The sequence below is a fragment of the Diadema antillarum genome, unplaced genomic scaffold, assembly GCF_040938485.1.
Source record: "Diadema antillarum isolate AM-2024a unplaced genomic scaffold, OU_Dant_1.0 seq00000768_RagTag, whole genome shotgun sequence".
Taxonomy (NCBI): domain Eukaryota; kingdom Metazoa; phylum Echinodermata; class Echinoidea; order Diadematoida; family Diadematidae; genus Diadema; species Diadema antillarum.
This window is the reverse complement of record NW_027271658.1, coordinates 2,479,623-2,506,418: the sequence shown is the minus strand read 5'-3', so window position 1 is coordinate 2,506,418 and position 26,796 is coordinate 2,479,623. Positions and strand designations below refer to the sequence as shown.

At 39.6% G+C, this 26,796-nt stretch overlaps 1 protein-coding gene across 1 annotated transcript in view; it reads left to right on the top strand.

Moving 5' to 3' along the window:
* Positions 1-26,796, top strand: part of LOC139738783 (snake venom 5'-nucleotidase-like) — a 99,737-nt gene that overhangs the window by 59,912 nt on the left and 13,029 nt on the right. Inside the window, exons 2-6 of the mRNA XM_071649421.1 lie at positions 10,068-10,281; positions 14,161-14,346; positions 15,734-15,931; positions 21,328-21,579; positions 22,670-22,825. Of these exons, the coding sequence (XP_071505522.1) occupies positions 10,068-10,281; positions 14,161-14,346; positions 15,734-15,931; positions 21,328-21,579; positions 22,670-22,825 (1,006 nt within the window). The remainder of the gene's footprint in view (positions 1-10,067; positions 10,282-14,160; positions 14,347-15,733; positions 15,932-21,327; positions 21,580-22,669; positions 22,826-26,796) is intronic.

Here is a 26,796-nt window from a genome sequence, read left to right as displayed (position 1 = left end):
GATTTCGTGACATTGAATGGCTTCCCTCTTTGCCGTGATATTTATCAATGTCAAGAGGGATCAAGGCAAAATGCTTGAAAGTGTGCCAGGCAGCTGTTTTCAATAGACTACTCTATAATATCGTTTTCTCGAGTAGCCCACATCATATAACATGGGCGTAAATCCCGGGGGGGGGGGGATGGGGGGATATATCCCCCCCCCCCCCTGAAATGGAGGAGGGGGGGGGGATGGCCTGTACAATCATCCCCCCCCCCCCCTGGAATTTGAGGGAAAAAATGGAGGAAGCAGAAATGTGATTGTATCAATTTTGGCATATTGCATGACGTTCGTACGCCCGCCTCAAGACAGGTAACAGAGCTGAACAGTCTTGTAGGATAATGTATACATAATTTTCTCAAGCGCTCGCTCGCTTCGCTCGCTCGCAAAGACAGTAATATTGGCATAAGGTATGGCCCAGACGTTGACAACGTCAAATAGTATAGGCCTACATGTAAACATGTAAATCCAGAATTTTACCAAAAGTGTGCACCAGATCGCTTAATTTCAGGTCTGAAAATGCAAAATCTTTCTCGTCTGAGAGGGGAGTATCCCCCCCCACACCCTCCCCCACTCGGTCGCTCCGCTCCCTCGCACAGATATTCCAACTCCAACTCCCTCCCCCACCCACCATCATTAAAACAGAACAATGCCCCTGGGATGATTGCTTTATTGACTTAAATCAAGAAAATAGAAAAATACAATACCTACAGGAAGATAATACCGGTACGTTATTACATGCAAAGAAATGGAGATCTATATTATTATTTCAGTGAATATATTTGGGCATTATTCAGGGCTATGCTACGTTCTAAAAGGGGGGGGGGGGGGGGTCAAAATCACCTGTCAGTCAAGAAGAAAGAAAATGAAAAGATAAGAGAAACAACAACAAAATTTTTTCGTTCTTTCAAAAGTCGGCTGACAAGCAAAAGAAAAAAAGAAAAAAAAACCCAAACAAACAAAAACAAAAACAAAAAGTCTTCATATGTTTGCTGCCACTTCCCTCATACTTTATATTTCATGCAAAAGAGTGGTACATTCGATCCCTGTTAAGTGTGTGTATGGTGGGGGGGGGGGCGCAAAGCCCCCCCCCCCCCCATCCGCTGGTAAAAAAAAGAATAAAAAAACTTACCAAAATGGTAATTCAAGGGTTAGTAAACTGCTTTTGAAATCGACATGAAAGGGGGATCAAGAAATAAGATATTTTTCTAAGATTTCTTTGAACCATAATTAAAGAGGTATATAGCGTGAAACATTGTTCAAAAAGTCCGGAGCCGACAAAATATTGCGATTCAGCGTGATATCCTGGTTGGCATTCTGAATATAAGCAGGATGTGCGCAGTGTACTCAGAACATCCGAACGGCAAAAAGAGTCGCTGCAATGTTGCGCAATGTGATGTAGAATGTACACCTTTGTACCTTACGCTTCGTTATATCAAAGCTAGATCATTAATGATTTTGCAGTGTTGCTTTACATACTAGTCTATATCAAAATGCCTTGCATTGCCAATAATAAGACTTGACCTGGGCTATTTCCTAACTTTTTCATGTATATAAAACACACACACACACAAACACAAACAAGTGCAGATTTTGGATATCCTTCCCCCATTTGGTCACTTCGACGCCCCCTCGCTGGTCATACCTCCCCAAATCATGAACATAAACCGACACCCTTGACTACCAGTGGCGGATCCGCCCCCCCTTAATTTCCAAAGCGAAAAAATGTAGCTACAAAAGGCAGTTCTTGGACTGCAAAATGTCAAAATTTTCAAGCTCGCTCGCTCCGCTCGATCGCATTTAATCGCTATGCCATTCTCCTGATGTTGCTGCCAGTAATTGCCAGCAGTTGCGCCCGGTGCGCCCCCCTTATTCCAAAGAATAGCTATACAAACGGCAGTTTTGAGACTGGAAAATGTCAAAATTTTCAAGCTCGCTCGCTCCGCTCGCTCGCATTTAATCGTTATGCTGTTCTCGTGATGTCACTGCCAGTAATTGACAGCAGTTGCGCCCGTTGCACCCCCCCCCTTAATTTCCAAAGTGAAAAAATACAGCTACACAAACGGCAGTTTTTGGACTGTAAAATGTCAAAATTTTCAAGCTCACTCGCTGCGCTCGCTCGCATATAATCGTTATGTCATTCTCCTAATGTTGCTGCCAGTAATTGCCAGCAGTTGCACCCGGTGCGCCCCCCCCCCTTAATTTTCAAAGCGAAAAAATATAGCTACAACCGTCAGTTTTGGGACTGTAAAATGTCAAAATTTTCAAGCTCGCTCGCATGTTATAATCGTTATGTCATTCTCTTGATGTCGCTGCCAGTAATTGCCAGCAGTTGCGTCCGGTGCCCTCCCCCCCCCCCCCCTAATTTCCAAAGCGAAAAAATATAGCTACACAAACGGCAGTTTGGGGACAGTAAAATGTCAAAATTTTCATGCTCGCTCGCTTCGCTCGCTCGCATTTAACCGTTATGCCATTCTACTAGGATGTTGCTGCCAGTAATTGCCAGCAGTTGCGCCCGGTGCGCCCCCTTAATTTCCAAAGCGAAAAAAATATAGCTACAACCGGCAGTTTTGGGACTGTAAAATGTCAAAATTTTCAAGCTCGCTCGCTTCGCTCGCTCGCATATAATCGTTATGTCATTCTCCTGATGTCGCTGTCAGTAATACTATTGCCAACAGTTGCGTCCGGTGCGCCCCCTTAATTTCCAAAGCGAAAGAATATAGCTACAAACGGCAGTTTTGGGACTGTAAAATGTCAAAATTTTCAAGCTCGCTCGCATTTAATTGTTATGCAATTCTCTTGATGTTGCTGCCAGTAATTTGTCGTTTCACACCGTCATTTCATAATCCATAAGGAAAAAATGACTGTGCAGTGGAATGTATCACATTCCGTATATGTATTGCAGTCCCCATTACAGTTTCCAGACTGACAGCACACGCACATACGCTCACACACACACACATACACACGCACGCACGCACAAGCATGTATACACACCCTCAAAATTACTTTTCCACGAGGTGCCCCCCCCCCCCCCATGTCTTGACCAACCCGCCAGGGTATGACACTGGCTGCACCCGTCCGGTTATGGGCTTGTAATCGTGGTGATGAAGACTATCGCCGATCATTCCCCCCCCCCCCCCCACTCCTCAGCACGGATTTACGCCGTTGGGGTAATCATCATTCTTTCTTTGAAGCTGCACCGTTCGATTGCTGCTGCTACGACTACGAATTGGGACATTTATAAATTGTCTGCACACATAGACAGAGAGACAAACACACACACAGTTGATAATTTACACACAAAAAATATTCACATTATTATGTATACACTTAAGTATTCTTATGTATTGTATATACAAGTTGTGTGTTTGTTTGTGTACTTTTGTATGCATAAACGAATATCAAAAGGTCAAGAAGATAGATTATGAAACACTTCAGTCATGTCATGGATCATCTAATGTTTCAGATTCACAGCTTTGAGAATACCAAGCAAAAAAAAATAAAATAAAATAAAGATAAATGGCAGAGGTGCAGCAATTAAAGTCATTACCATGGCTGCCAAATGATAGAACCCCTCTTCTCTTTTCATTGAAGGGATGATGAGTGAATGACATGAGTGAATTTAACAACAATAACAAAAAAAAAATCAGTATTGTATCTATGCCCGACGTTACTCAATTTATGTAAAAATTCAAGCTTCAGCTTTGAATGCTAACTTCCGTGATTGTTTAGATAATTACGATGGTCAAGTGAGCTTGTAAAACATCTTGAGAGTTTTATGAATGATAGATATTAAAACCTAGAATGTTTCAGTTAAAGATAAATAACATAGTTTGTGAAATATTTGAAACTTACTTATTATAGTAAAATAACTTTTTTACTCTTAATTAGTTTCACAATGGGATAAAAGAAATTGTGTACATTACGAATGAATCTTGCATAAAATTGTGATGATCACATTCAAAGCTGAGACAATAATAGCATGTTGGGTACAAATCTTTATTTTTTAATAAAGCCATAAAACATGCATTTCTCGTGTTTCTGGAAACAAACTGTACCCTCCATTGTATTTGAATGAAGAAAGAGAAATATCAAAGGAGGGCTTGCTATCTTACATCAAAATGATGAATAAGATGTCGTATTGTTTAAGTGATTGTAGAATCTTATTTATACAAGGATGAATGGATGAGATGACAGACACGACGTAGTGATTACGAGGTGTTCCTCAAGAGTGTAAGAGAACAGAAAATGGCTTCAGTTACAGTGTAGAACAACGTCCAAAGTTTGGAGACTTTGCTGGTTTATGATGTCTTTTATAATCTTAACAGCTCTTAATCTAGCCAAATGAAAGCTAAGACTAAATGAAACTGGTAGAAAAAAAAAATCGTCGTCGATAGATGCACTCCATCCACAGTTCAGTTTGTAGCTCGTCAGCTTATTATTCGTTAGCCATGGACTGTGTGTCTATACCTTCGAACAGTAGCTGCCAGGTATATACGCTATATGTGATAACTGGAGGAGTATAATAATCTGTGTTATCTTACGATGGTTGCTATAAGTTTTCCAATATTGTTTGACATTTTTATTTGTACTCCTTGCTTTGTGGTAAAGCAGCATTACAGCTGATTGCAACCTGCATATCACTGTTACATATTATTAGCTCAATCTCACTCGTCTTAAACTCATGGTTAATGCTGAAGTGTAATTCAGGAATACAAAATAAACATGATGTTTTAACATCGGACAGTTCATCATTCTTTTTATCGAAATGTCTTATAACTATCAAAATGAGACACAATTAAGTTCACATAGAAAATTATGTGCCACTGCAACCATTCGCTATCAGTCTGCATTTGAGAGCGGGGAGGAATCTGCTGAATTGAAACGTATTTTGAGCACGTTTCTTTGTAACGTTTTGCACATGATAATGATATCAGTCATGCACACAAACGCATAATTTCAATAATTTGACGTCATTGTATATTGGCTTCCATCAACAGGGCTCTTCCATAATTTGTATTCCATTGTTCAGATCATTATGACCGTAAAGATTCATCTGCATGTGTGTGTTTGTGTGTGTGTGTGAGGGAGATAGATAGAGAGAGAGAGAGAGAGAGACAGAGAGAGAGAGAGAGTCTTTGTGGTGTTTTACCTGTTGGTTTAACAGCATTCAGTACAGTTCCTCTTGCAATCGAAATGAGGGAAAACCCAGGGTGTCACGATCGAGGTACTGCCATAGCTCCGCTATAAGTCGATGATGGAGACCTGTTTCTTCAATGAATTGTTGGTTTGCGTCCCGATGAACCTAATCTGTCGGAGCCTCCCTGGCGTATTTGGCGAAATGAAGCAGCCTACTGGCCTTTTCACCTTTCAACTAGCTCAGTTCTTATGACCATGCAGTAGTGGTCTGTAATGGCAACCAGAACTGATCGGTAATGAGGACGAGGGACGGGGATAACAGCATTCGTTTTATTGGGAGTCGTCGGCAGTTAATAGGAAGAGTGAAAGAATATAGTCTCAGTACCGGGAACGGAGAATGTGACTGTACGTGCATCAGGTATATAGCTTGTAGTTGACATTGGCCGCACCTTGTCAGATGCATGTGGAGTGTTATAAGAATTCTTCATCGCGTGTCAAGTTAATTTGTTTAACATAGTTTATTACTACTGGTGTAAAATGCGATGTAGAGATACATAGCCTATAATTATTATTGCTCTTGATCATGATTGGAGCACTACCGTATGTTGGCTAAGGCTATTGAGCTATAATCGTCAGGAGATCCTGATTTCCAATATACCGCCTGATATAACGAACACCAATGTTTACAGATTTTGAAAAAGTTCATGTTACTAAATGGCGTTTGTCTTCTCAAGATATGAAATTGTTGACAGTAAGAAATCGGTGAACACAGGAATGTGTGCTCATTTTCCTGTCTTGTTAAGGCAAGTCGTGTATTTTGATACTTTATAAAAACATTTTTGTACTAATTAATTATCCTAATGTGTGTACCATCCTCTGCGTTGTTATAACAAAACATTTTTGATACTTTAGAAAACTCCTACTGTTATCAATAATTATCAATTACCCTAATGTTCAAGATGCAGTGTCTTGTTGTGTTTCAACATTTGCACTGATATCATCAAATGAATATCTGCTGAAGCTGCCCTGAATTGCTTTGGGTATCAAGATGGCGAATCATTAGGCGTGTATCACACACACAAGATACGTATGCCTTGAATGCAGTCTATACGTCAGTCCTTGCCAAAGAAAGGCAAGATGCGCCTCCCTACTAAGCCACTGCTAGCTTTCATTACCACACTCGGGAAATGATTTAAGAGCTTAATGGACTTTCTGCCTCCGAGATTAGAAGCGCCTTTTACGAAGACTGATCGCGGTCATGCGTTACGGGGTTCGATGATGAACGCCCGATGTCTGCAAGAGCTTCATTTTCGACCAACAATCCAAACACTCGTGCAGAGGGGCCGGTGTACTTCTTCTGATCTTCTGAGAACTATAGAACTTATAATAGAAGAGAGCTTACAAATCCATGTCGATTCTTTATAAAATGGCAGTCTAGGGAGGATTTTACAGGCGTATGATTCCTACATTGCTAAACCAAGACCATATGTGGATCAGCCCATGTGAATGCAATAGTCATAATGAGTATGCTGTAGTTCGAAAGGTCTCTTGCATTTGTATCAATGCTTGCCAACAATACTCACATTTCGATTGCAATATATGACTGTTTTATCCCACAGGGGGTCCGTGCGTCATTCCAAGGGGACTATTACAGTCTAGGATCTTGTTCTTCTGGTTTTGCATCTACAATTGACATGCACACATGTAAAATATGATGTAAAATAGAAAAATACAGGAAACACCAACAAATTCAAGGCTACTGTTACAAGAGGAATAATTGTCGGTTGTAAGGATTGTTTTGTGTAGTGATCTTACTTTTGTTCATTTCCCAACATTAAAGATGGAATATGTTTTTGAGAATAAAAAACATGACCCCTTCAAGTATCAAAATCCACTGCTTCATATTTTATATATTAGAATCACTAACGTTCCGTATGAAAATTTTCGTTCCTCTTTTAGTTTGACTCTCGTGTATGAAAATGTCAGATAAAGTGTAAAATGAGCCAACGAATATTTCGATATTATATCCATTCAATGGTCAATATAGCATTAACGCTATAGACAGGGGACGCGCTTTTGAATCGTAAATACAATAGAAGGACATAACATGATCACAATTTAGTTCCTGTATTGGTGAGAAAGCTGAGTCCTCCAGCGTACATTAGTCATCTAATATCCATTCAATCATACAGCCAGAGTGTCAATGTTTAGAGAGATACTTTTAATTTCTTCTGAACATTTTGGCAATAATAGCAACGACATTAAACGAACAGAAAAAAATTAATGTCTTATTAACGATGTGTTTCAATCCGATGGCGGACATGGGTGGATGAGTGTATATACCGCTCAATGGTTGCTAAATTTTAACCAGAGCGTCCTCAGTCTTTCTCTCCTTCCTGGGTGGAATCCGCCTGATCATTCATAAAAACAAGTACAAGACTTCTTCATAAATAGGAGCTCACGGCTTCTCACGTAGTCATCATTTAGGTGCACCTGTTGGCTGAAGTAGAAGTAAATGACAAAACTTGGCAAATTGAAAAAAAATATCTGTCAATCTCTGAACTCTGAATAAGTCAAGCATGCCGTTTTATCAATTCGTAGTACAAGTGCGTATATGGCAGGTGTTCTTTCCACCGTCGGGTGTGTGCATGTGAATGGGTCTGTTAAGAAGGTGAAATCCCACAATTCAATCTATCTCTATCGATCGTTCCAATAAGGCTAATGTCAATATCGCCCTCGGGTACACTATCGCCAACAGGAGGAGTGGGTTGTTTGCAGTTGGCAGGAATTTGAATATGCAATATTTTCTGAAATACAGATGACTCTAGCATACAAGGCGATACTACTTTTTATTATACATAGTTGCTTTGCTCACCTTTAATGTTACTTCATAATTTTCAGAAACGTGTCCATTATTATCTGTGCATGTGAACATACATAAATTTTAGTTCAATGTAGTTAATTTATTGAAGTGACGGTTCGAAATTTCTTCTCTCTCTAATATGTACGTCATAATCTTGTCACGCCTATTTTTCGCATGTTGCTCATTCCACTGCATGCTCGTTCCCTTCACGCCTTGTCTCTAATCAACAAAACGTGCTCCCACAGCATTTCAGCTCAGAGGCGAAAAATACAGAGAGAGAGAGAGGAAGGGAGAGAGAAGGATCAGGAAAGATACGTTTGTAAATCACGTGTTCGCCTATACTGTATGTGCGCGTGTGCATGCGCATATTGTATGATTGTGTTCATAATATTCTCAAAAACTCAAAGAATTATGAAAATTACAACGATGTTCCCTATTCCAAATGTCCATAATTTATGTCTATTTTTGCGAATGGTCGCAGTAGTAAGCATTACAACATTACGGCTGACTAGGCGTATGAGTGCTGTAATCGAATATTGATAAGTCCGAATGTGATTAAGAGGAATTAATTTGTTTGTAAGTACTACAGAATATTTGTGTTCCATTATTTGATTGAATGTCTGAATCACGTCTAAAAATTGGTTTTAAATTGGAAGTAATTAAAGGCTTCGATTTATGGAGATTTTTCGCAATCCGTATCGTGTAGTGGGCAGAACCTTGAGATTATCGGCAAAATACCAGGTTCGAATACTGACGCGGGTTCTTTGCATGGCCAATCGTCCCCAATCAAAGATTGAACGGATCATTAATAATCTGTCCGTCTTGACAAATTTCTAAGTCTAGTTTACTTTTGACTATAATATTCCTTGGAATGATGGATAATACATGTAATTGTAATTGTAATTCGAATTGAAGAATTTAAGTCGAGATTTCATGTTTTCTGTCTTACGTTTTGCCCCTTTTTTTCTCTTTGGCGAACATGCTTCAATAGATTTGACAAAAGCAGATGTCTAAAGCTCTCTAAAAAGATACCAGGTTAATTTTCACGACCTTCATATCTAATTCTGATTTCCATGACCTCCGACCTTAACGATGTTCAACAAAACTTACAAGTGGGAAAGATAATATTCAGGACGGTGACAGGGGGAGGGGTGAAATGCATTTAAGATTCGTGACAGTGGGAATTTATGTAAAATTGACAAAAAACAAAAAACCGCACCACAGCAGCAACAGAAATTGAGTTGTAGAACAATTCATCTAACGTTCCTTATAGTGATACATGTATTCTATGAAAACGAGGGGTGATGAATTCTTCATCATGAGGTGCGGAACCTATGTTCACGGGAAAGATGCAAAAACATTACATTGTTACTTATACGTACGATCGATTGTTCACTGGCAGGAGCGTTTAAAGTCAAATCTTTCCAGCGAATGGCAAAGACTCTACTGGTTATCATCAACGCGTAAAATTCGCTCCCCCCCCCCCCCCGTGTTGTGTTTTGTTTTGGTCAGGGTTGTTTTTTTTTTTTTTGGGGGGGGGGGTATGGAGCGTTTTTATTTGTTTGTTTGTTGTTGTTTTTTTTTTTGGTCTTTTTTTTAAGCTGATGCAAAGCAATTGCGACATGGCAAATTATGGCGTCAGCTCATGGGACCTTGCCTTAACGTGTCTCACGCCTTACTGGCAACCTATGCAGACTAAAGATTGAATCATTGTTCAATTCTCCTGAATTACACCAACAGTTTCTTCTACGTTGTATGTAGTAAAACTGTCAGTCTATCGTCCTGCACTACACACTATAGCATAGTGTGACCACGATGTATTAGAGGTTATCTGGTGAAAGATATAGTGTGGAATGTGATGTCCTGCAGGACTTAGGATAGTGCAAATCACTTGCAGTAACTGGATGAACACAATACTCCTGTATCACAAACGGTGTTGGTGTCTTTCCATGCCTCTCTATAGCAGCAGATAACAAGCAGGAAGACACTACAACACTCACTACTCTTGTTGCATTTGTACACACAGGCAATTGGAAATCACGAGTTTGATAATTCACCCGCTGGTCTTGAGCCTTTTCTTCGTGCCGTCAACTTCCCTGTACTCAGCTGCAACACAGATGCCTCTCAAGAAGACACTATCGACGGCCTTTTCCTGAAAAGTGTCATCCTTCAGAGATCTGGAGAGGATATCGGGGTAATTGGATACACATTTTACAGGACCCACGAAATTTCATCTACAGGTAAGGCCCTGACGCCATCAATCACCGCCAGGATATACGTGTACGTGTGTGTATGGGGGGGGGGGGATGGATATCGTGCTCATCTATACACTCTTAAAATATCCGGGTCAGAACTGACCCGGAATTGGGTCCGTTGGGGTCACACCCCGTTCCGGGTCAGAAATGACAAGGAATAGTGTTAGATATGACCCTATTCAGAGTCATGAATTGGGTCAGGGTGACCCCATTCGGGTCTTCACGACCAAATTCCAAGTCATTTTTTTTTTCCCGGAACGGGGTGTGACCCCAACGAACCCAGTTCCGGGTCAGTTCTGACCCGGATTTTTTTAGAGTGTATGACTGTGCCAATGGATATTACTGTATATAAATAATGACAGAGCAACTGAAAAGAACCGATCGACGGTCTGCATATAAAATGCAAAACAACGCTTATTTCACGGATGTTGTTCATTAGTATTTATTGCTATCCTGTTCCGATTGAAAGTTACGAAATGTTAATCACAATCATTTTCAAGTAGGAAGATACTGCCGGCTCTTGACTGCTCTGCTTTGTGTGATAATAATGATTTAAATATTTAGAGGCAATCTAGAGGCAAATTTTCTTCGATCAGACAATCGAACTCTTCTTTTCCGCAAGTGTAGACGATACAACTTCAAAAACAACAACAGAAATGTGCGAAGTCTTTGGATCCGGAAATCCTTAAGCGCTGAGATTGAGAAAGTGTCTGAATGTACACTGCTGACACGCTACTGATGATGTTTGACACACGTATACCTTATCTGAGTTACTATATTCTTGCCTGGGCAAACAACGTTCCTTAACATTGAAAGTTGTTACAGTTCCCAACAACTAAAAAATGTGGAAAGTTGTGACTTACAAAAAGGTATTAATATAGAAAACGCTTAGAATCATATCAGCTAAAATTATTGAAATGAATTTCAAAGATTTGTGAAAGTACGGTTTATACCTGTATTGTGCGTTTTTATCACTATACGTTTGTGTGTGTGTGTCTGTGTGTGTGTGTGTGTGTGTGTGTGATTCGCGATTTGGTTACAGGTATAGGAAAGCACATTTCACGAAGCATTGTCTTCCCTCATAGATAAAGTATCTCAATTATATTCTTTGATAACTCAGCAGTGGGCACATGCCACATGTATATTGCTAGAATTTTCCAACTCGTTTGAGAAGATTTATCTCGTAGAATTCTCCACAGTTCACTGATAGCATAGGACTATTCTTGTTCATTCTCGGAATCAATGAATTTAACAGTTCGTCTAACGTTTTAACTATTCTTTTGTTTGTCTTCGGTTACGACTCCAACGCTATATATATATATATATATATATATATATATATATATATATATTGCAATCCCAAAGATTTCTGGGATATAGATGGAAAATTACTATTTGTGCTGACGTGGTTCAAGCAAACACATTGTCACAAATACGGACGAAACACATTTACACTGTTGAGCAATTCTCTAACGTTGCATTAGGACATATAAGCTCGAGAGCTGTTTATTCATTGCATTTTGGGTTCTACAAAATTTCCTGGATTGTATAAGGATAGCTACTTAAAGAACTCATTATAGAATATCTATGGAGATTGATTTCCTGAAATACATGTATTAGCATCCTAAGGTAAGTGTATTCGTCATTTCTGGACGGGATTGGTTTTTATTTATGCTTCTACCATAAAGTGGCGCCGGAGGCCATTTTGTTTTCCTGTTGTCCATCCGTCCGTCCGTCCCGAATCGAATTTGTTAACGACGTAACTTCAGAACCGTCTGAGGTATCCAAATGAATTTGGTGTATGTATGTATGGGCAGACGAAGTTTTGAGTCATAAGGTCAGAGGACAAGTTAAAAGTCTTAATTTTCACTTTTTACCATCCTCGCAAATAGCTCAGGGTATCTTCATGAAACTTACTATTTATGCATGTATTGCCCGATTTGATTCTCTTACAAGTTTTTGGTAAATCAGAGGTCAAAAGTCAAGGGTAACAGGTCAGCTTAAATGGTAAAATCCCACTATTTTCTCCCAATAATACTACACAGTCATAATATCGGAAAAGTTTGGTTCATGAGTCCAAAGTCAAGTGAAAAAGTTGGAATTTTACCTGCTTTTCATATTTTCAAAATGGCTCAAATGCCATGAAAATTGATGTATAATTACCAAATATTATAGTCAATCATATGATCTTGTCATCTCACATTGAAAATATATACTATAGACCTATTCGGAGAATGATGAGATATTGGAGAGGCATGACTACCAGTCGCCGATTTCTAATTTCATATGTTCCTGTCATTCATGGAAGTTTGATTTTATTCAATAAGAAAACAACAATATAATACCCCAAATTATGTTACAGTTCAAAATGATTCTTCAGATTGCTCAGAAAGATGTCGGCATCTAGATCAAAATTACAAATGCGCCCGTTGAATTCTTTTCTACACTCTTTGAAAAGTGACAGTAGTCGGAAGGGTTAGATTGGTTATAACCAGATTTGAAGTGCTTCTCACTAATGTCCTCCACTTGCAACTAAACTAAGTGCGTTGTTGTGATCGTTTTACTCTCGTCTCAATGGATTTTTCCACGAGGATTCGTAACTTGAAACCATTACGAGTTCATGCATGTTTATAATGAGCAAGTGATTCTTCTTTATTGGCTATGATTTTGGATCAAACTTTTTTGGAATGTTCAACACATCTGAAGATATAGTCGAAAGTAATAAATACTTTCTATATAACGCAATTCGGATCCGTCCCAGAGTGGTTGATAAAGTTTTAAGTTATAGTTTTAACGCTATCAATAAATATTCAAATAGATAACTCTACTGTCTTATTCTTTTGAATCAAAAGAATAAGACAGTAGAGTTAGATATTTGAATCATGCTCATACTCACCTTCTTTGTTTGTGAGGAGCATCACACCGACTTTCTTTTGAAAAGACGTTACAGACATCATTTGTAAAGACGTTACAAGACTTCATAAACTGATCCAAACTTATTGGAGATGTGAATGACGGATGAAATTGATTTTAATCAGAACGAGAGAGAGAGAGAAAGTAAAGAAATCTATAGTTAAGTTAACTTGATAGAAGTACATACTCAACATTGTTATTTGGAATTTAATGAAATCAGGGCATGAAGAAATGATCTGGAGCTGATGAGAGACGTTTGGCTCTGAAAACCCAGCATGTGAAAAGGGAGAGAAAGTGGATGGGATAGGAATTATGCATACATACCATAACATTGCATTCAATATTCCAAAGACGGTGATGGTCCGATATGAGTAGATATAAGATCAATCATTCGCATAAATGGGTTGGACAGCTGTCGTAGTGCATTCATGTCAATGTGCATAATGACGAACAATTGTGTTCCGGTTTAACATGATAGTGCTTGCCTTTAAATGGTGAGACCAATTGAAAGATCGCACACATGATATGATATATACTGTAGTATACTGTAAATTTTATCATTTTGATAAAAACACCCTGTTCCTGATAACACTGACTCGTACGAAATATAGTGAGCAAAATATATGTTACACTGAAAGAACCCTTCAATTGAATCGACACTATTGTGGTATCGTTTATTACAAGATACAAATGGTTGTGTATTATGATCAGCCGTTAAAATTGATGATTCCCTGGTCACTGAGCAATTATTGTCTAAGTGAGTATCACGTGATATCAAGTGTTTGTCAAGTATGTTACCAAGCTGTTGCTTTTTTTTATTAACAGCGGAAACCCTTACTCATCCTGCCAAGAAAAAGTGTTTTATATGAGCTGTAATATTTGGACTATTTTACCATTATCAAACGATTCATAATTCACAATTTTTTAGTTGTCTCTCCCATTTTCCATCAGGAAATTGTGTATTTAAACCAGAAGTGGAGAGCATTCAAGCAGAGGTGGATGCCTTCATCGCACAGGGAATCAACAAAATCATCGCCGTGGGCCATTCGGGAATCAATATCGATGAGGAAATCGCCAGGAATGTGGTCGGCTTGGACGTGGTGGTTGGTGGTCACACAGACACATTTCTTTATACAGGTAGGATTTCATTCTCGTTATGAAAAGTGTGCTAAAGTGGGGATGGGGATCTGTGGATTATATCCCTGCTTCTTATTCTTTTATGTTTTGTCATCAATACAAGTTCCTATAATCATTCTTCTCCCCCCGCCTTCCTTCCACAGCCTCTCAACTAGTTACCTATGGCTGCTACTGTCAAAACCAATACTATTTCTTGTCTTCATTTTTTGATCACAACAATAGAAGGCATGATACCTCTGCAGTTTCCCCTTTCATAAATGATATCCCTGTGTAAGACATCGCCCTCCACATGAGTTGTAATTATCGTTTCCATCTGTTATTGCGATATCAAATGCCAGATTTCATTAATTTGATCCATTATTTGACCGCATGGTGCACACGCTGAAAGTCGCTCAAGATCAGCTGCTCAAACATGAGTCGCATGCTCCCAATTTTCTATTCGGTTTGCTCAACGCTTTAAGAAACATGGACGTCGACTGCCTCCGGGAATCTATTTAAAGTCCCTGTCACAATTTTTGCTACCCGGATGATCCCGCGCAGATGGCCCGCTTGTGACAGTACCTTGCACGTATCTCGCCCATAGTTGCCCGGAGTTGCGCACGCAAATCCTATTTACCCGCAGCCAAGTTTAGGCCCTGTCACACCTATTGCTCATATACTAATTTGCAAAGCTAACATAGATAAACCATGGTGTTTTTATTTTTTCTCACTCTTATTCTTTCTTTTTTTTCAGCGCTTTTTTTTTCTTCGTATAGTTGTAATGATAAATATACGTTTTACGTACCGTGCGATGCAATGCATAGTTGTGTAATGTTATCAGAATATGGCAGTTTTGATGGACTCCATTAATTTTGATAAATACAAATGTCTACCCATCTGAATTTTGTGGGCTGTTTCCGCTCTCTCTCCCTCTCTTTCTCTTTCTTTCTCTCTTTCTTCCACACACATATATATATATATATATATATATATATATATATATATACACACAATGATAGCTCGGTCACAGTAATAGTTTACATTTTAGTATTTTTTTTTCTTATTTGGCACCCTTACATCATCTGGTCTTATCTACTATCCGTTCTCCTTTTCTTTTTCACAAACACTGATTACTCGGGGCTGACAGCCAAACAAGCTTGCTTTCATGTAGGTCCCGTCATACTTTTCTTTGATCAACCCCATCTCGATTTCGAATTTGACCAGTTATCACATAATTACTGTGTTATCACCATGTATATTTTTGTGTTTTGCACATTGTTTACAAGGTGAAAGAACTTGTTTGATTTCTGAAAGTATAGAAATAAAATGAATGAATGAATGAATGAATGAATGAATATACACGTACACACACACGCACGCACATACGCACTGTCATTCTCTTTTCCAGGGACACCGCCATCATCTGAAACACCGTACGGATCATACCCTCTGGTGATAACACAAGCAAGTGGTACCAGAGTTCTGGTCGTTCAGGACTACACGTTTGGAAAGTACCTCGGCCGACTCGACGTCACTTTCGACGACCAGGGCGAGATCACTGCTTATGGGGGAAACCCAATATTGTTGGATGCCACTACAGAGCAGGGTAGGTAGCTCAGGTTTTCCATTAGTGCACATCGAGGCATAATAGAGCGAAATGTCACCGCGGGATACATATGAAAAAGTTATACTGGGGAACAGGTTTAAAAGGGAAGGCCCATGCCAAACATATGATTCAAGTTAAGTTGATGCTCGTACAAGAGGTAGCATGTAACAATATTCCATTCTATGTCATTTTGATATGAGTCAGTATGCAAACTATCCTATATGTCGACGATAAAATTCATCATGAGCACTCACGAAAAACTAAAAGAATTTTGAAGAGAATTCAGGTCAGAAACAGAATATGACTCTACACGCAGTAGCAGTAACGCTGCTAGACAGAAAGATTCGTCTGTCCGGAGGACTCTTTTAAGCCCCAGTCACATAATGCTCTGCGTCCGGCGTTACGTCCAAAAAAAGTCATTTTTTTCCGCGGACCCCCGCGGATCCTTTGCCGTCACCAGAAATTTGTACAAAACATGCGGGCAAAAAATGCTGGCGATACGGACAGACACGACCAGATGCGAATACTTGCGTCCACTTGCGGATATTCTTACGAATTGGCACATAATAGTTCAGAACACTTGCGGAGAGTTGTGGATATTTTCGGATAGTTACGGATAGTTACAGATTGTTATTAATAATTATGGACAATTTGGTTTTCTCTTACGATTCCTGCTAAGTCTGTGTATTATGACAGCAAGGTTATCACATTTTGGACTGTCTTACATTGTACACGGGGGAAAACTGAAATTGAACTCCGTACAAGTTGTGAAAAAAATCGTAATCCTTTAATTTGCTTTACAATAATAAAAGATATATGAAATTTTGAACTTGAAGTTTGAATTTTGCTTGTGCAACTCAAATATGAATAAACGTCATAAATGTAAAGAATATAATTATGTGACCGTGCATCACAAAACGAACAAAAAGTCGCACACACTGATTTTGTGTGAGGACTGAAAATAGGTGAAATGGGTCAACAAAGCCGATCTTGACTTGGCTACCCTGGGTAAATAAGGCCTTATCATTATCATTATTATTATTATTATTATTATCATTATTATTATCACTATTACTATTATTATTACTATTATTATTAATTTCAGTTTAATCGGAAGGTAAATTTTTTTGCGGATGGTCTGCGTCCAAGCCACGGGTAGTTACGTTCAGTTACGGATAGTTACGTTTGGTTACGGTTACTTGCGTAAGTTTGCGTCCGTGGCGTCCCTCTGCGAAATTTTGAACATTTCAAAATTTCGCAGGTTCGGCGACGTCATTTTGCGTTTCTTTACGGATGACTTACGGACAATTACGTCTACATACGTCCCTGCGGATGCCTGCGTCCACGCTGCGTCCCCATGCGTCCACTCATTCGTATCTATCCGCGGCGGACGTAATCCATCGTAAAGCACTGTGTGACTGGGGCATTATATTTTGCCATTAACGCTGTCCTCCGGAGGGGATCCGTGAAGCCAGACGCAGTCTCCGCGGAACATTCCCCGATGGACACATACAGACCGATCTTTCGGTCAATAACGCTGCTTACAATGAGAATTATTATAGCTCTACATTTAGATAATTTTGATAATGATGATAATGGTTATGATGATAATGATGGTAATAATGATTGTTTAATTGATGTTGCAATCATTTTCTTCACTATCATTATTGTTGTTACTATTGTCATCAGTTATCGTTATACTTTTCTGTGACGCCAATAACATTGTTTCGGTGTGCTTTACGCATTGCACATAGTAATTGCCAGGGGCAATGTATATGAAATCAATCTTTTTCATATCTAACTGAAATTTAATCGCATTCCCAAGGCATTCTTGCAAGGATTGAAGAAAAGAATAAAATGTTAGGTAGAATTTCTGTAGAGTCCGGGACCGAGTAACAATGTAATGTTAAAAAGCATCATGTACAGTGTAGAGAGCAATGATGCAATATATGCATTTCCTACAATTCGTGTGATATTCACGAAATTGACATGCTCTTCATGAATTTCTTCCTTTACACCAATGTGTCGTTATTTCACATTCTCTCGAAAGAAACTTTGTTGTCAGTGTCTTTTTTTAGATACCAAAAGATATTGTGTTCTTGTAAACACAATACCACAAAAATTGGATCATAATCAATATGATAATGGTATATGACTCTAACTCTTTGCAAAAGAGAACAGTAAGAAGAATTATGGCTGTAATAAGGTCTCTTTGAGTCCTCTCAAACAAAGCACTTTAATCACTCCATGAACTTCATTAAAGATCGCTGTAAAAATCATTTTTATTTTTGACTGGTGTGAGCTTGCATTCTATCATAATATGCACCTGTAACGTGTCTCGGTGTACTGCAAGCTGAATGGCTGATCCATGGTAGACAGGGCTCATCCTTTTGTCGACATACCACTAAAAAAAAAAAAAAGAAGTAAGACTGTAGGACCAAAGGCCGTGGAAGAACAAACAAGAGATTCTCGTGAGAACTTAAACCAAGAAAACTGTGTTGAGGTCTGGTGGTGCCTTGATCCTCGATAAGCACGATGTCGAGCTTTCTCACGCCTGCATGATTCCGCATAACAGTGTGCTCTTTTCCGCTGTTTGATCTCATTGGTATATTTGATAAAACGCCCACTTCAAACATGAGTTTCAACATAGCATTTGCACTATTACCACTTTAACTGAAGGAGGTATTCTGAATATAATCAGATGACGCGATCGCTTTGTGACTCTGATCGCAAGCAAAACGAATACTACCAGTTCTAACTGAATAAGAGTGCACAATGTCTGCCAGCTTTTGTTTGTCAAATTGCTTTATCCATCATCGCCATCTTTGACTATTTCCAACAGTAGGAATCGATGAGAGCTGAAAATATCAAAATAACGAAAATCCCACTTTGATTAAAAACACACCAAAGAACATGGTCAAATAATTATTTATCCCAAAAGGCAGTGGTGCTATGGGTATATAACGAAACCATTTTCCACTTTTTTTAAAGGGGGGGGGGGGGTATCCACAACGTTTCGAATTGATATCAGTTACCGTAGAGACTAATAATCTCAAACAATAAAGAGAATAGAATGTAATATTATATCGAAAATCTTTCTGAAACTCTAACCCATTGACGTTGGCAGGGTGGATTTCGCTTACGTATTATCTGCCGTTAAAACAAAAATATTTGAACTTCCAAAATAGAATGGAAGTCCGAGTCTAAGTGCAAGTTCACTCAAATCAAATGCTTGAAAAACCCAGTTTAATTTGCCTTCATTGTGTATATATGCATACAGCTAATACGTCAGTTCGTCAATACTAGATCATATTTGCACGGTACTCCTCACCGCTAGGCACTGTTTTATATCATACCTGATGTGAGTAAACAACTTTAATTGTGCAACTTTTATCCACGTAACAGCTTTTTAGTTACTGTTATACATTATTACGATCAGCTGCAAACCTTAACTTTGCTTTAATAATGATTGTACTATTGAATACAACACTTATAATGAGTCATTGATCTAGTGGCCTATTATGAGGCGCAGAGGGACATAATAAAGATAATTGCATACAGTCGTAATAATGAAAGTGGAAAGAACAAGGGAGATATAGAAATATGTTTGAACAATCCAACAAATGCTCAAAAATCAACACAAGATGCGAACATATATGACTTCTTATGGGTTTAAATGTTTCTATGGACTCTGCTGATCGGATCCTGTGTGGAAGAGCATTCCAGAGAGGGAGATGGAGCTGCAAAAATAACAGTCTTTTCTCCGAGAGTTGTGATTATTCTGATGACTATATTGTTTACTATTGCAAGAGCGGAGATTTAATGAAACGTGAAAGCGGTTGACGATGACCAACAATAATTCACTTATCGGAAGGACTTTAGAAAGTGTTTATGTTTGTGACATTTATCAGTAAAAGTGATTGATGCTTCCGCTGTCTTTGAACAAGTTTCACGGCATAGTTGTCGTTAGTTACCTAAAAACAAAGACTAAATATTTGTTCATTCCAAAAAAAAAAAACAGTCGCCAATCCAATTATATTGATGCAGATTAAGGCACAGCGGCTTGCGCTGAAACGTATAAGGAAACACAGGGAAATGTCATGGAAAAGTAAAAATGATTGGCATCGATTGCATGTACAGGACAAAATAGTGATTTGAATCGGAGTGCTTATGTTTCATCTCCTTTGCCGTAGCAGTCATTGGTATTATGATTTTGCAAGACTACAGTGATTTCATGATAACGATAAAACCTATTTAAGTTATTTAGTTTTGAAGAAATAGGTTAATGTACAGTTCAATGTGATACTTAGGAGTAATAATATGTTATTACGTCCTCTAATCTGCATATGTGGTTACTTCTATAATCATCATTCTTTTCTTGAAGATATACGACAAAATTCCATGAAGTATTTTGCTAAGGTCCTATTTTGATGAAAATGTTAATCCTTACCATTCTGTAGCTCGATTTAACTCATAAAAGTCACAACATGTATAATTGGTTTGAAGTTAACTCTAACAACAACTATTTTTATTACAGACACTCTGTACAAGGTGTGCAATTAAACGATAGGAAAGGTGCTAGGGTGCTAGGGTGACAAAATTCATTCTCGTGTCGCACCGAACGGAGTCCGTGAACCAAGAAATGATCAAATTCTCTCACACTTTCACACAGTATGACAAATATCGTAGTCCTACATCTTTTGCGTGTACAGTGCAGCAGCAGATCTTGTTTCACATGTGAAAACAAGAGCAATCCCAAGGACTTCTGCCCGACGACAAGTTTAAAGTGACCCAGATTTCTGTAAGCTATCCAGGCATCGAGTGGCTCCAGCATAGTCATATGGGCGAAGTAAAGCAAATTGCATCGGTTCGAAGACTTTCTTGTGCACTGCTTTGCGTCGTTCAGTAAATGTGAAAGCTTTTTAGCCCCACTGTACTTATACATTGTAAACAAATGCTTTGTATGAGTGTGTGCTTTACTCCAGTAACCCGTTCCACCAGACGAAGGGTGAGTTAGTCAGTCTTGTAAACATAACAGGGAGAAAACCCAAATGAAGTCTGAACTCTGGTTCCTTGGCATACCAGCACGATCTCCTGTGTGCGTGATTGATATCTTTACGCGATTTAAGATACCTTATGAATCTACGCGTTTCTTAAAAAGGACGAAGAGAGAACCATTTATCTCGTTATTGTACCCAAATATCCGATCATTCTTCGATCTCCCTCAAAATAAATATTGTTGCCGTTAATTCTTTGGGGATATGTTAACCATCATAGACATCTGGTAGTTGAAATGACACTTTTTCACTACATTTTGATTCATCGATTCGAGTATCATATTTGACTATACACGTCGTTATAGCATCCTACATTAAATGACTTGTTCCTTCTTATAGATCCCACAGTTCTTGCTGAGGTTGAAGAATGGGCGGAGCTCGTGCGTAACTCTTCCAATCAGTTTGTCGGAATATCCCATGCATTCCTGGAAGGCGACCGATCAATGTGCCGCGCTCGTGAGTGTAACCTTGGTAATCTCATCGCTGACGGGATGGTCAGTCAAAACAACAAGAATCCGGACGAACTACGATGGAATGATGTCGGAATCGCCCTCATGAACGGCGGATCGATCAGAGCTTCCATCAACAAAGGTCAGCAAATGAGGGAATACAATACAATACAATACAATACAATATAGGTACTTATATTAAGACGAGTAAACATGTATCACGACGCTTCACAGAATCATGATATCAAACGTACAATAAGGGGGAAGGGAAAAAGTACAACAGATGAGGAAAAGAAATACAAAATATGCATAATTAATCAATCAGATATTGAAAAGGAAAGTCTTCAACGATTTTGGAACACTGAGAGAGATGGTGATTCCCTGATACTTTGAGGGAGCTGATTCCATAGGCGTGGGGCAGCTGCCGAGAAGGATCTGTCTCCTGTCCGAGTGAAAGTCCTCGGGACAGATAGCAGGGTTGGGTCTTGGCCTGACAGTTTCTGAAGGTAAGATGGAGCACAATTCTGAAGACATTTGTAGGTGATTGAAAAGATTTGTACATGATTCGCTTTTGCCTTAAGGGAAGTCACCTATAATTTGGTAACTGTTACTCACTGAGTACGTAAATTGTTATACAACAGTCACGACGAAACCAATTAATTTGGCATTTTAAAGAGGAGTCTGTTGGTACCTCTAAAAATTTATTTTCATGCAATGGATATACACAAGCGGGCCCACGTGAATAGCAATGCAAAAAAAAAAAAAGAAAAGAAGAAACATAGGCCAAGAAACAGTGATAGAAAGAGAGCAACGAGTTAAGGTCGAAGGTGAGCTGGTGAGAGAAATGAACCAAAAATGCCGGCGTGCGAAGTAAGAGATTTAAAGCATAAGATGATATACTGTATAGATTTGAGTAGCGTTGAGATAAGACAGACCGAATGAAGACTGTTTTGTAAGGGCACTGGGGGCGCCTGCTTTGTTGAAGTAATGAGCGATTTTTTTTTTTTTTGTAACTCGATAAGGCAAGAGAAAACACATAACGTCACCTATGCGACACCGATATTAAAGCCAAAGTAAATAAGCTGTAACCAAGAGAAAGGAAATGATTTGGAAATCAAAAGGCATCTGATTTATTCATTTGGGGAACATGGCTTTGACTTGTTTCAAGATGAATTGTTCATACGGGTCAAATCGCATGCATTCGTGAATCATTTTTACATTCTTAAATAAAGGGGACATCACGATTGGAGACATCGGCAACGTTCTTCCATTTGGCAACACGGTTGACGTCATGGAGATAGAAGGTCGGTATCTGCTGGAGGCCCTAGAAAACGCCATGTTACTCTACGACCCAACCGTACTCGACGGCAGGTTCCTGCAATTTTCAGGTTTGTCATTGTGGCGTTTTATCAGAGATCGTTAATAAGCGCGTCCCAAAATGCAAGTGTAAGAATACTTTGTGTTACAAAGTTAGCAGAGACAGAAATAAGGCTACTCGATGATTGCGATCACTGTAGATGATATCTACGACTTGCTGAAAATGCACGAGAAAGCGTGAAGAGAATGTGTGAAGTAGCGGTGGCTTTTTTTTTTTCTTTTTAACTGACCTGGGCCAAGGGCTCAAGTGAGCTATTAGTCCATGGGCCAGGCCAGATATTGGTACCATCTGAGGTGGCAATACCTTTTTGGTGTCATTTTGTTTGTCGGGCATAGATATGCTTATCAAGCTATGATAGAATTTCCAAATGAGTAGCTTAGTCATAGTAAATGAATTTTAAACCAATTTGGTTTCGTTGTTATATCCCTGTACTTCTGAATCGAGACCAACCGCTGTACAAAGAAGAGCACTGTCTTCTGTATGTTCACAGGTGTTCTGTTGTAAACGCGGTGCGCTTAGTCTTTATTCAAGGCAGCGAAGGGAATATCCAAGGGTTATGATGTCTACAGCACTTAGTCTAATATTCAAGACGGCGAAGGGAATATCCAAAGCTTATGATACAGTGTATATCCCTTTATCTAAAAACAACAACAACAAACAAGCAATTTCTCGTTCTAGATAAAGACTAAGCGCACCGCGTGACAGCTGTGGACATTATAACCCGTTGGATATTCCCTTCGCTGCCTTGAATAAAGACTAAGCGCACCGCGTTTACAACAGAGCACCTGTGGACATACAGAAGGCAGTGCTCGTATTTGTATAGCGGTTAGTTCCGAGTCAGAAGTATAGGGATATAAAAACGAGACCAAATTGGTTAAAAATCCATTTATTATGACTAAGCTACTCATTTGGAAATGCTATCATAGCTTGATAAGCGTATCTATGTCCGAAAAACAAAATGACACCAAAAAGGTTTTGCCACCTCGGGTGGTACCAACAACCCATTTTTCGGCTCTTGGCCCATGGACTAATACTGTGATCATTTATCGCCCATCGTGCGTCGTGCGCCGTGCGTAAACAGCTTACATTGAATCTTTCAACTTGTAAACCCCATAACGAATTTCACCAAACTTGGCAGGTATCATCCCTACTGATTGTCCATCTAGATAGTAATTTTTTCACACTTACAAATCCGGTTAATGAATTACAAAAAAATCAAGCACTATAGCGTTATACACTGCTAGCCCAAACAGTCTTGATTATCTACATTTCATACCAAATGATACAATAGGACCTAGTTCTACCATCAAGAGCTCTGACTGCGTGTTACCCACATATTTACAGCACTGGCAGACCGCACAGTCTCTTCAACTTTAAATTGAAATAACAGTGTCCAATGAATACGTATCATATTCCATAACCCTAATTATAATCGCAAAACATTTTATCACAACGATTATGAGGAACGAGTCACTCTCGATGTGTGATAATTTCCATACCATTCCATCAATAGATTACAAGATATTCTGAAAGTATATCATCATAGGCTTCAGTTCATGCTGCTCTCCGCCTACAAAAAGCATACACCGTCATGTTATAATTCCCCAGGGGAGGGGAGTGGCGAGGAGTCCTAATGGGGCCTAAATTGTACATTCTCATCTTCTTCTGGAAAACCCCACGATATATTTTCACCAAACTTGGCGGGTAGCAACCCTATGGGGATAGAATCTCAATTCCATCATATGGGCACCACGCCCCACCTGGGGTCCCCGGGGTGGGGGAGGGATGGTACCCCCCCCCCCGTACGGAATCTTTAAAGATTTTCTCTAGAACCAGAAGTGATTTAGCTAAGTTAATACAATGAGTCAGTATATTGGCTGAATCAGGGGGTGCCCCCCCCCCTTTGGGACCCAGGGGAGTGGGTGGGATGGGTCCAAATGGGGAATTAAATTGTACATGTTTATATTCTTCTTGAAAACCCCCTTGATGAATATTCACCAAACTCGACAGGTAGCATGCCAGGGGGTTAAGATCTCAATTTGTTCAACAGGGCACCATGCTGCCCCTGGTGGGGGGGGGGGGGGGGGGGGAGCTCCTAGGGGCCCACCCCCCCCCCCCCCCCCCCACACACACACACACATTAAGGAATACAATTCTTCTCTAGAACCAGAAGTGATAAATAAAAAAATAAAGTTACTATGAATTTGTACATTGATGACTGTAGTTCCAAGTTTGTTCATTGCAGATCCAGGGCCGCCTCCCCCCCCCCCCCCCATCTTGGAGTGGGGGGGGGGGGGGGAGGGATCCAAATGTGTGCCTAAATTGTACATTTTCATTTTCTTGCTAAAAACAACACAATGGATTTTCACCAAACTTGGCAAGTAGCATTCCTAGGGGTATAGGATCTCAAAGTGTTTGAATGGGCACCATGCTTTTCTTGGGGACCCAAGGGGCAACGATATTCTTCTGTAGACTCAGAAGTGATAGAGCTTTAAGTCTTTTTTTTTTCAAACTTCATAGTCCAACATTCTATAAAGTAGAGTGTACTTGGCTAGTATTTTTACCAGTGTGATGGAATATGCAAATGGACATCATGACCCCAGCTCTCAAAGCTGCCCCGCCCTCTCATAAGAGTCTGCAAGAATGCATGGAAGATGAACTTGCGAATACTCAGGAGAGCGCGAGACCCCCGGGTCTTTCTTTTTTTAGGACATAAGCCATAAATAACCTCATATACAACTCGATTTAAGGCGATAAAGCATTAAAACGGTTAACTGCATTAATGAGGGATATTTTTGATATGTAATATAGGTGGCTATTGCAATCGGTTATCCCTAAAAGTGCAGTGTTTTGATACGGTTGCACACAAATACACCGCACGAGTGTCCTATCAATGGACAGATTTGATCGTCAGCTCTGACGATCGTCAAATTCTGTGAAGCATCATAAATAATTGTCTAATTTCGACATTTCTGATAGATACGCGTGATTCTATCGAGAAGTGCTCGAGCAAAGAGAAGGCGTGCATTTTTACTTGATAACCAAACATAATCTCCTAGGTCTGCCAAAACGGCATCTTGTTGGCTTTTTCAGCTCCTCAAACGACTGTCCCTGTCACTCTTTCAGTGTCTTTACCCACCAATCCCAAATTGCTCATCTTTCACTCTCTCTCTCTCTCTCTCTCTCTCTCTCTCTCTCTCTCTCTCACAGTCTTGCCCAGAGGTTCACCCGATCACTGGCTCTCAGTGTTGACATTCATTCTCCCACTAATTTCTCTTTACTACACTCTAATGATTACTATGATAGTAGGTAATCATCTTCACAGCAGCTGAATAATTTACAAAGAACTTTTTACCCGAGCATTAATTTCGCGTAATGAACATCACCGGCCCGAGTTTCTGTGACCCAATTAGAGGGGGAATCAACAAAATATATCCTGCTGAAGAAACGTAACTCTGCCCCATAATAAACTCTTACCTGTGCCTTTATATAGCATTATCCTTAATGCTACCATCACTATCGGAATATAAAGGAGAAAGCAAAGAAGGCCTCACTGACGTGTCCTGCGTCACCCCGACCCCACCCACAACTGCCTTATAAAAGCCGCCTGGCAGCAGACATGCTTCCTCTTTCCTCCCCATAAGCAGCAGTTTTTGGGTAGACACTTCTTTGTCCGTCTGCTTCTGCTGTCAGCCGGAAACTTGATTTGTATGTGGTCTTCCTTTCCTTCTAAGGAGGCTTTAATTCAGGTGATCAACTACCCACCTCCCTATTTATTCCCAGTGTTTGATGTTCTGAGAAGGACAGGCAGCTTTGTGTCACATAGATTTCAAATATAACTATCGGCCCTTCCTCCCCAGCAGTTTTTGGGTAGAGACTTCTTTGGCCGTCTGCTTCTGCTGTCAGCTGGCAACTTGTACTTTTTCTCAACCTTCATGATGCCTACGTACTTGTATCTTTTCACCCGTTGTCTCATCATCT